We start from the raw sequence: 11,216 nt of genomic DNA on the forward strand, positions 1-11,216 counted from the left end.
GAAAGAGTGCACGTTTATGTTTCACTCTTGATCCTCTTTCACTCACACACACACATGAAGAAAAAACACACACGCACACGCCCGCACACGCACACGCCCGCACACGCACACGCCCGCACACGCACACACACACACACACACACATATATATATATATATATATATATATATATATATATATATATATATATATATATATATATATATATATATATATATATATGCGCCGACAACCATGATTGATAAAAACGCACCAGGAGCTGGTCGTCGGAGCGAGGGTCACGCAGCTGCTTGACGGTGACGGACACAATTTCCTCCTTGTCCTTTCGCAGAAGATTGGGCATGCTGCCCCGAAGAATGGTGTAGATGGATGTCTCTGCCAGCAGCTCGTCCACAATCACGAGCGAGGCGTTGCGGATTTCATACTGGCGCATCACGTCCGCTGCAGAACAGATATGTGCAGTTGTGCGTGTGTGAAAATGTGAGAGAATTGTGTGGATGTGTGTGTGAGAGAACTGTGTCAATGACAGAGAGAGAGAGAGAGAGAGATCAACACAGGGTTGACAGCAACAACTGCCAAATTCAAGATCCATCCAGCGTGCACAGATGATATGACAGTGCCAAGCAGACACAGGCACGTACGTGGAAGGGTGTTGGGCATTTTCCGGCGGAGATACGGCAAGCGGCGGCTGAACACAAAAGACACATGACGCAGCCACAAATGGATGTGTTAGCAATGCTACAGCGTGCACACGCACTTGCACGCACACAGATGTTTGCTCACAAGCACTTGCACACACACACACACACACACACACACACACAAGCAGAGGAGAGCAGCGAGCTTCCACTCACTATGTGACAAAGAGGATGAGGCCAACAATGGTTGGGATGAAGACGAAGGCGATGATGGAGACGGTGTCTGAGGCAGACAGCCCGTCTGAGCCCGAGCCAGCCGTCGAAGCAGCAACCGTCACAAAATCCCTGCACGGCGTTCAAACGTGGGAATCATGCGTGAGTCAGATGAAGATGCGTCCACACACGCACACACGCACACGAACACGCACACGTGCACACACACACACACACGCACGCACACGCACACACGTGCACACATACGCATGCACACCCATTCTCTCAAACACACATGCGCACCCGTAAGCTCCGATGTTGTCTTGGTTCTGTACGGCAATGGCGTATGCGTAGGCGCGCTCGGGCACAAGGTTGTTCACCTCGTACTGCAGCGTGTCTGCGTCCACCACAGTGATGCCCCCGAAATCGGTGTCGGGCGTCTCGGCCGTGCGCGGATCGTTGCTCCCGTCCGCAATGGACAGGGCGTCCAGTGCTTCGACCGTGGCTGCAGAGAACTCCACAATGTGGTACGAGCGCACGCGGCCGTTGAGGAGGCGAGCGGGCAGCGGCTGCCACGTCAGCACGATTTGCTCGGGGCCCATGCGCGATACGTTGAGGGGCGGGCTGCCGAGCACAACTGCTCAAGTGGAGAGGAAGGAAAGGGAAGTGGGAAAGGGCATGGTGGTGGTGGTGGTGGTTCGGGAGGAGCAGAGAGGACAACAAAGGTGAGTGAGAGTCGTGAAAGAGACAAGGGGAGAGAAAGTTGCTGGATGTGGCAGCCGAAACAGTGTTACAATGAATGCTACAAGCCATCATCATCATCATCATCATCATCATCATCATCATCATCATCATCATCATCATCATCATCATCATCATCATCATCATCATCATCATCATCATCATCATCATCATCATCATCATCATCATCATCATCATCACGAGGAAGCAAATGGTGGTAATGATGATAACGATGTTGTGGGTGCACGTACGTCCATCCTGCGTGTAGAATGACGTGAACGCAGCGGGGCCCGTTCCAACATTGTTGACAGCAACAATCGACACCTGCATGGATGGGGGCGGCAGCGGTGGTGGTTGGGGGAGGGAGATACATGAGATGGCGGTTCGGCTGAATCAAGGGTGTTGCGAATTGGTAAAGGAGGACGGTGGGAACCAAACGTTGCAGCTAGCACGCATGCGATGTGCGCAACCACCCAACCACCCAACCACCCAACCACACACACACACACACACACACACACACACACACACACACACACACACACACACACACACACACACACACACACACACACACATGTCTGCCACAATGCACGTCACATTGCGACGCACCCTGCCGTGACGTTGAAGCGATATCCCCTCGGCTCTCCGTTCACGTCACGAATGTCCATGGCGTCCCAGTTGAGCGTGGCGCACACGGGGGTGAGCGCCTGTATTCCCAAGTTGCTCACGGTCGTGGACGGGGGTCGCGCAGGCGTGAGGAAGATGTGGTCCACGTCCTTTGTGGCGAGACACGCCGGCCCAGTGTTGTGCTGGCGGCACAGGTAGGCGCCGTAGGGGTGAAGGGAGAGGCTGAAGAGGCCACTGCGAAGCGCTACCGTCGACATGTCCATCGTCTCCGTCTTGCGTGTGTGTGTGTGCGTGTGTGTGTGTGTAGAGGGGGGAGGGGTTACAGCACGCGAGCAAGGCGATTGGAGCATGTGAGCAAGGGGAGGAAAAAGGAAGGAAATATCACGACTGAGCGGAGATGGAACAGAGCGGAAGCGGGGATCATCAGCAAAAACATCGCCCACACACACACACACACACACACACACACACACACACACACACACACACACACACACACACACATGCACAGGCGTACACACATACACACACACACACACATGCACAGACGTCTGCACGAACAGCCGTGCAGCCCCAAAATACACGATACCCGCCGCATTCGTACCACTGTCTCGAGCTGGGCCTTTGGGTTTGCACGCGAAACGCCCGTGCAGGTGAACAGGGAGACAGTGGGCACAAACGTGGTGTTGGCAATGTCGGGCTGGGTCGCCACAAACGACGCGCGCACTATGGGTGTCCGCGTCGCCACGACAGAGGTGGAGAGGAAGTAGAACAGGGGCGTGCCCACAAGATCCGCCACGATGGTTGCCAGGTCTGGTATGGTCTGCACAGCCGCAATCTTGTCGCCAACAGTCATGCTCGTGTCAATGTCTGATGGAAAGACATTGACGAGTGGGCGGCTGCATGGGAGCTGGGCGGCTGCAGTCGTCATGGTTGCACGCGGTCATCAGGATGCGCATGAGGAAGGCGTGGGAGTGAAGGAAGGGACAACAAGGAAGGCGTGGGAGTGAAAGAAGGGACAACAATAGTCGGGGCACGCACCCGCTTGAGTGCGTCAATGAGTGCGGTTGAAGTCACAGCGGAACACACCTCACGCCCACAACTAAAAGACACATGTAACCGCACAGATACGGACACAAGCACACAGTTATCCACAGGTCACCATGAGCGAGTACGTGCACGCTAAACCACTCACAGCATGTGTGGCGCACAAACACGGGTTTTCTGATTTCTGTGCCCGAGAGGGCATCCCATATGCCCGTGAGGTTGGCCGGGTCCTTGGACGGTGTCTGAACACACATGACATGGAATAGGGGGGGGGGGTTTGATTGTTCGTGAGAAGGCGACAGAAGGATGCGAATCGTGGTGCTTCCAAAGCCTTGGTTGGGAAGAAGGGGGGGGGTTCAGGCAGAATCCCACACTGAAGCACAGATACAACGTCACAGTCACACACACACACACACACACACACACACACACACACACACACACACACACACACACACACACACACACACACACACAAAACAAGCAGGCACAGGCAAAACAGGGGCAGAAGAGGCAGCACCTCGCGGATAAGGGGCACGTGTTCGCTGGCGATGAAGCCACTGAGAATAATGTCCTGGAAGATGCTGATGGCATCCTTCAACTCAAAGAACAGCCACGTGTCCGCAATGTTGCGCCACGGGAGGTTCTCTGGTGGTGATGGTGACAAATGGTGGTGGTGACAGATTGTGAGCAAGCTCACACGATACACAACGCACAGTGCGATGAAAGGTACATGCACAAACGCACTCACACAAACATACACACACATACACTGTCGCTTACGCATGCATGGATGCATGCATGCACGCACAAACACTGTTCCTACCTGGTGCCTTGCCCTCTTCAGGCTCTGCTGTGAAGAGCATGCGGGAATCGCCCAGGCCGTACGCCGACGACAGGAAGCTGAATGTCGGGACGCAGCCATAGGAGCTGACGTCTGACGGGGTGGCAATGTACATGCCGTTGACAATGGGTGCATCATCGGACTCAAGAAGCAGCACGTTGCAGTTGTCTGTGGACACATGGCGGCGACGCGTTGGATAATTTGGTGAATGGGGCGTGTTGGCGAACGGTCGCGTTGCGAGCAATGGGGGAAAGCGAGTGATGCAAACAAGGAGCATGTACACGCACTCACTACCCACACACGCACTCCAACACACTCTTCTCTCACAAGAACATGCACACACACACATACACACATACACATATACACACACTCTCTACTCTCTCAAGAACACCTACGCACACACACACACACACACACACAGAGCCGCGTGGGACTCGTACCTCTGCCAATGCAGGGGCGGAAGGCAGCGCCGGGATAAACCGTGCTCTGCTGCACACACCCACAGGTGCCCGCAGCCGCTGCGCCACCGCGGATATAGCAGATGGATTGGCCACTGTACATGCTCTCACGATGATCGGCACTACACCCTTGATGGAACACGCGAACACCCCCGCTCAGCCCATCCATCGTACACTGGCACTGGGACGTGGGGACACAGCGCCTGAAGTAAGCATCGTAGCGACATGTGTCCGATGCGCAGTTTGGCGGCACGCGGCCCGAGCAGCCCTGCGCAGCGCCAGGGAGGGTGCACGACTGTGTTGCCGCGTCCCATTTGCACGTGACCGAGTCGCCAGGAAGCTCACACAGGTCCCTCGATCGCCGTGTCCAGTGGAAACACGGCAGGTTCGTCCCTGTGGTGGCGGTAACAGTTGGAGAGCGCGGGGCGATGTACGCAGATGAACGGGCGCAACAGATGTGCGTGTGTGTGTGTGTGTGTGTGTGTGTGTGTGTGTGTGTGTGTGTGTGTGTGTGTGTGTGTGTGTGTGTGTGTGTGTGCGTGTGTGTGTGCGTGTGTGTTTTGTTGCATGTGATGAATGTGTTTGTTGTATTGAAATGCGTTTGGTTGTTCGTAAATGGGGTTGTTTGGGTACAAGAATCACTCGCGATCTGCGTCAAGCGTGTCAACACCAGCTTGCACCACGAATGGCCCAGGCGAATCGTGCATACCGAAGCAAGTCCAGTTCCCTTGCTGCTCGGTGCAGTTGGCAAACACCGTCATGTGGAAAATAGTGGTCGTGCCTGCAGATACGGCCGTGCACGAGCCAAGCTGTCATACGCACGACACAGCACAATGGATAAGCACAAGGATGGTGGTGAGAGGCGCAAGCGAGTGCGACAAAGGTGTACCATGAAAACACCCAGGCTTCACTCATGTGTGTGCACATATTGGAAGCAGACACCTGCGCTCATTCCACCGGCACGCATGCACACACACACACACATGTACACGCACACACATACACGCACACACATACACGCACACACAAACACACACACGTTTGTTGATCCGCTGAGAGAAGAGTCGAGGGAATAGGATGTGGTGCACGCAGCATCTCGGTGGATGGAGAAGTGGAAGTTGTTCAATTCATCGCCTGGTGCGCTGCCTTGATCCTCCAAGCGAAGATACCGCTCCCCAAGCCCAAATACAGCTGCAATGCACAAACATGCACACATACACACCAGTGAGACCAGGACATTGCATCCATAACTGGCACAGGCAGGACATTCAGGTCGACGAAGAGCGCAAAACTGGGAGCAGGTACATCCACGCCATGGCAAACAAAACATCATTGCGTGCAAAGTAAGGTCACGACAGATCGCCAGAGCATCAACTCACTTGGTAGTCGAGTGCAGGAGCGTGGAGATGTGACGACGGGGAAGCACGTTTCTTGGCCGCGTGTAAGGCACACGGAGCTGGGTTCGTCACCACCAAACCCGCACACATACCACGTCCGTTCTGCACCCGCCAACGTGGAGTCTAACGGGGGGATGTGGTCAACATGTGAGCTGAGGTGTGGATTGGGGGGGGGAGGAATTTCTCCACACTCAGGATATGTGGCAGGCCCAACTCAGTACACACGGCACACACGCACACGGCACACACACGGGACACACACACACACACACACTCTCTCTCTCTCTCACACACACACACACACACATACATTCACACACACATTCACACACACACACACACATTTTCACGCACACGTCCACCACCATCACGACCCCATCCCACCACCATCAGCAGCAGGACGCACTGGAGCACGTTGCGCAGCAGAGGGAGGCAAGATGAACAAACTCCGGGGACCGGCAGTGGCCTTCCTCCGCGATAAAGCCGCACAGAAATGGGTCAGAATCAACGCAGCCCTCCGTCGTTGTCGTGGACACCGGGGTTGTTGTGAACGTCGTCGTCGTGGCTGTTGTCGTTGTTGCGTTGGTTGTTGAGTTAGTGTTGTTGCCAACAGTCGGCAGTGGTGGGGTGGCGGCAGTGGCTGTAGTGGTCGGCATAACCGTTGATGTCGCTGTTGGTGGAGTCGTCGTCGTCGTTGTTGTTGTTGTGTTCTGCATCAGAACGCTCGGCACGCAGAGCGCAAGCACCACCACAAACGCCAGTAGCCATCTGGAAGGTGTCGGGCCTGCTCTTCCCCGTACGCGGCGGGGCCGCCCTTGGAAGTGGCGGATATGTGTGCGTGCAGGAGGTAGAGAGGATGTGCGAGTGGTTAGCGGCACCTGCGATGCAGGTGCGCGATTGCTCATTGCTGGATGCATGTGAACAGCAGCGAGGAAGCCCCGCAACCGAGAATGTCCGCGCCCGCAGCAGAGCGCGGGTGACAAGAGCGTCGCGGATGGAATCACAACCACGCGCTTCCAGGCCCCAGCATGCGACTACGCAGGAAGAGCAGGAACAGCGCGCGTAATCAGCAGGCGCAGGAGAGGGGTGAAGACGGAAACGACACGCCCGAGAGCCGTGCTGTAGATGGGGACGGCGCCGCGCTTCTGCAGTCAACAAGGTGGGATTGTTGCCGTACGCACAGGCACGTACACGCGTACGATCTGACACGAAGCCAACGCTGATGGGCAAGCAAGAAGCAGGGTACAGAGTGGAGAGCGCCAGACCGTTGTGTGGCCGCAACGTCAAGCACAGGCTCAGCGCAGGCCGACGCAAAGGTGGAAGCGAGGGGCGGACTTGTCGCAAGATTGTGCGCCCTCTTCGTCTTCTTTGCTTGTTCTTCTTCTTCTTCGCCTCCTTCAGTCGCTTCACTTGTTGCCGATGCAAGGCACACAATGGAGTCTGATTCTGACGGGTGCGTGCGGTGTGTAGCTCAAGATAGATAGTTACGTCAATCTGCCACCCTTGTCTCTATGTCTGTCGAGGCATGGGCGAGCGACCTGAGTGAGTGATGTGTGGCTGCTTGCTTGGTTGCTGTGTGTGTGGTTTGTGTGGTGTGTGTGTGTTTGAATTGGTGGTGTTGCTTGTGCCGTGCGATCACGGAATATTCACGATGCTACCAACAATTCTCAACAAGCACACCACCCAACCACACAAACCAAACGCCACAACCAACTGCACGCACGCAACGATGTGTGTGTGTGTGGTGTGTGTGTGTGCGTGCTCCCTTGTTGCTTGCTTGCTTGATTGCTTGCTTGCTCCCTCCCTCGCTTGGTTTGTGCGACTGAGTGTTTACACGTGAGGTTGACCCCGAATGGTGTGGCGGGGCGGAGCGTGCTGCTGGATGACACACCGCCCAAACAGTGCTTGGCTCACGCACACGCCTGGAACGAGTGAGTGGGTGGCTGTGCGTTTATGAACAGAGCGTAGGCACGCAAGTACACAAGCACGCACGCAAGCGCACGAGACAACGAGAGATGCACGCCGTGCGTACAGTGTCCATCGAAGCACACAACAGTAAACATGATGGACAACCACGTAAGCCAATTCAAAAACCGATAAGGACGCACATCATCTAACCTTCACACAACATGTGAGACAAGGCATCAGGTACGAACAAGAGAAATGTGCAACATCATCAAGATGGCTGTTTCATGTATGCGACAACGTCTCATCACATTTTCACGGGAGAGACGCCAACCTTGTTGGAAGCGCTGCGGTTAGCACGGTGCTTGAACAACACAACAAGGGCAACAACAACACCAATAAACACAATGCCGCCAACGGCACCACCAGTCAAAACGCCAGGTGGCACGCCTCCCTTCCTTGGACGGGGATGGCCACCACCGCCATCCGTGGTGGTCGGAAACGGGGTTGAGGGGCCATCTGGAGGGCGCGGCACAGCGTGTACTTGAACGGCGCCAATCAGCATGACGTCGTCTGTGGTGGCGCTGCCGGTGTAGATGGCCACCTCCTTTGCCAGCCGGCCCTCCACCACCGCGGCCTCAAGCGCAGCCTGCACCGCGTACCCGTCGCTGCTCTCCGCGTTCACCTCAAGCTCAACCCCGGCCGTGGCGTTGCCCAGCCGCTCCGCAGCCATCGCGCTCGCCCCAACTACACGCATCGCCGACGGCACAAACGACGCCCGCCCAACAGCAAGGCTCGTCGCCTCCGCAAACTGCGCCGCGTCCATCGTCGTGCTCGGGCGTCCGCGCAGCCCAACACGGAACACAACCGTGTCCAGCGGGCCAGTGGGGCCAGGCGCAGTGCTGTTCGTGTCGTTACCGCTGTGCACCATGTCCACACCTCCAAGGAAGATGTTAATCCCTCCATCGCCGCCATCGCCGCCATCGCCATCATCAACACTGCCAACAGAGGCCGCGGCTACCGGCAGCTTGGCTGCATCGTACTCCTCCGCACACTGCACCGTGCACGCAACGTACGCCTCCCGCCAGCACGTGTCCACGCTGTCCTGCCCCCAGCGAAGGCACCGCCGCAGGTCGTCGTTGCAGCACCGCGCACACTCGTGCGCACCAGCCGTGCACACCACGTCCGACGGCTGGCAGCTGCACCGCCGCGTGTCCTCGTTCCAGAAACACCGGTTGTCCGCGCTCCGCGCCACCGTCGTCAGGCACGACGTGTGCTCGTTGCACAGCTGCTGCCGCCCCGCGTCAGACGCCTTGAAGAAGTTCACCTGCTCACACGTCACAGGCAGCGGCCGGCACGCCCCCGTGTACGCAACCTTCACCCCGGCACACCGCGCGTGGCACACAGACGCATACGTCTGCCAGTCCTCGCCGCACGCCTTGGCCGCCATCCCCTCCGGCGGGCACAGCCGCTCGCACGCAACGCACAGCCCCCCGTACGCAATCTTCACCCCAGCCTCCCGCGCATAGCACACGTTGTCGTACGTCTGCCCGTCCTCCCCGCACACATACGTCTGGCCCTGCGCAGCGCACGAGTCCGGCTCAACATCGCACGTCACCGGCTCGCCCGTCTCAGGGTCGCTCCACTCCACCTCGCACCCGCCGCAGGGGCTCGTCTCGCACACGGCCTCCGGGTTGGCCTCGCACGTCGCATACGCGCACGGGTCAAACGTGCACGTGCCCTCCTCCACCGGGCACGTCGAGTAGCAGCGCGCACGCGACCCGTCCTCCCGGTAGAACTCGGGCCGGCACCGTCCGCAGGGGTTCACCCAGCACGTAGCGTCCGGCGACCCGGGGCACGTCGCATTCGCACAGGGGTTCCACTCGCAGTTCTGCCGCGGCAAGCCGGGCGGGCACTGGTAGTCGTCGCCCGGCCGCCAGCTGTCGTCCTGCCGCAGCGTCAGGTCGTCCGCCGCAAAGCACAGGTCCTCCAGGATCGACGGCTGCGACTGCGTCCTGTCCCGCTGCCACTCGTCCGGCTGCCTCACCAGCGCCTCCTCGAGGTACGCCTCGTACGCATCCATGATCGCCCCGTACAGCCCGCCGCGCGACATCCACATGGACGCCTTCCACCACGCCGGCAGCGGCTGCAGTGGGCTGCACGTGCGCGCGGGCTGCACATATGCGTTGGCCTGGATGCGCCGGTACAGCTCCCGCTGCGCCTGGAACACGTCGCGCATGTACAGCGGCATCGGATGCATGATGCTGCACCCGCGGCTGTCCACTCCGGCCGTGTTGAACCCCGTCGCAGTGACCCCGCCAACACGCACCCCATCCCGGTTCCGCCCAAGCTTGTCCAGTCCATTCTCATCATATCCATCCCTGTCGTAGCCGTCGCGGTCGTACTGCGGCCGGGCACCGGGTGCGTAGTACCCCTTTGTCTCAAACGTGCCGCCAAAGAGCGCCTCGTTGCAGGGCGGCGTGCGGCCAGGCGGCTCGTACACCACGCACAGCTGGCCCTCGCTGTCAAGCACGTCTGCCGGCGTCTTGGGAAACGGATCCATCGTGTTGTGCAGCAGCTCTTCAGGGTACTTATTGCCGTTTCCGAGCACGACTTGCCAGTCGTACCACTGCTTGTCGACGTATGCGTGATGTAAATAGAAGACAGGGTCATAGGGTGCAGAATAAGTGGACATGAGGCCACGAATCCAAGTGTGTGTGTTGCCATGGATGCCCTCGAGTCGCGTCGCCATCGTGCGGAAATCATCGTTGGACAGCACGTTGGTCACGTCTGCAAAGGAAGGTATGTGCCAAGACCGATCCCAGTCTCGGCTGATGCACGGGCTGAATGTCGCAAACGGGCCATCTTCAATGCACTGATTCTCACCGGTACCGTCGCCACCCACGAGATTCCACACAGGCGAGGTCTCGGGCGAGCTGCTGTCGATTGTCCAGTCCCAGTAGGGCAGCGTGAAATCGCAGTTGCCAGTCACCTCCCGCAGCGCAAGTTCTAGTTGATTCATGTATTCTCGGTGCCAGGGGAGGAAACTTGGGTTGCCGTGTGCTGAAGCAGATGCGCTCAGGTGCATGTTGACAAACTCGTTCCACCTGTTGCCACTGTTGTACAAGCGCCAGATGGCGTCAATGTACGTCTGCACCTCGTCAAGCGTCAGGTCCCTTATCTCACGGCGCCGCCGCGGCGTGCACTGGCACGTCACCGCCCCGTCTGTCCCGCACACGCACCACTGGCAGGCGAAGCGGAACGTCTCGCCGTAGTTGTACCGCCGGCCCTGGTAGATGCACTGCCGCGGCTCCTGCCACTGCGGGTTGCCGCACTGCC

At 57.9% G+C, this 11,216-nt stretch overlaps 2 protein-coding genes across 2 annotated transcripts in view; both read right to left on the reverse strand.

The window, feature by feature from the left end:
* Positions 1-7,579, reverse strand: part of PTSG_11342 (serine/threonine protein kinase) — a 9,899-nt gene extending 2,320 nt beyond the window's left edge. Inside the window, exons 1-15 of the mRNA XM_004987644.1 lie at positions 6,379-7,579; positions 5,955-6,095; positions 5,615-5,766; positions 5,285-5,384; positions 4,558-4,968; positions 4,097-4,282; positions 3,791-3,918; positions 3,419-3,512; positions 2,828-3,141; positions 2,206-2,495; positions 1,845-1,981; positions 1,156-1,489; positions 856-984; positions 643-689; positions 255-442 (exon numbers count right to left, since the gene is read on the reverse strand). Of these exons, the coding sequence (XP_004987701.1) occupies positions 255-442; positions 643-689; positions 856-984; positions 1,156-1,489; positions 1,845-1,981; positions 2,206-2,495; positions 2,828-3,141; positions 3,419-3,512; positions 3,791-3,918; positions 4,097-4,282; positions 4,558-4,968; positions 5,285-5,384; positions 5,615-5,766; positions 5,955-6,095; positions 6,379-6,889 (3,162 nt within the window). The 5' untranslated portion in view covers positions 6,890-7,579. The remainder of the gene's footprint in view (positions 1-254; positions 443-642; positions 690-855; positions 985-1,155; positions 1,490-1,844; positions 1,982-2,205; positions 2,496-2,827; positions 3,142-3,418; positions 3,513-3,790; positions 3,919-4,096; positions 4,283-4,557; positions 4,969-5,284; positions 5,385-5,614; positions 5,767-5,954; positions 6,096-6,378) is intronic.
* A 314-nt stretch (positions 7,580-7,893) lies between these two features.
* The window catches only part of PTSG_11343 (uncharacterized protein), a 4,614-nt gene continuing 1,291 nt past the window's right edge, over positions 7,894-11,216 (reverse strand). The window contains exon 2 of the mRNA XM_004987645.1: positions 7,894-11,190. Coding sequence (XP_004987702.1) covers positions 8,185-11,190 — 3,006 coding nt within the window. The 3' untranslated portion in view covers positions 7,894-8,184. The remainder of the gene's footprint in view (positions 11,191-11,216) is intronic.

Source organism: Salpingoeca rosetta, assembly GCF_000188695.1.
Source record: "Salpingoeca rosetta unplaced genomic scaffold supercont1.43, whole genome shotgun sequence".
Lineage (NCBI taxonomy): Eukaryota > Choanoflagellata > Craspedida > Salpingoecidae > Salpingoeca > Salpingoeca rosetta.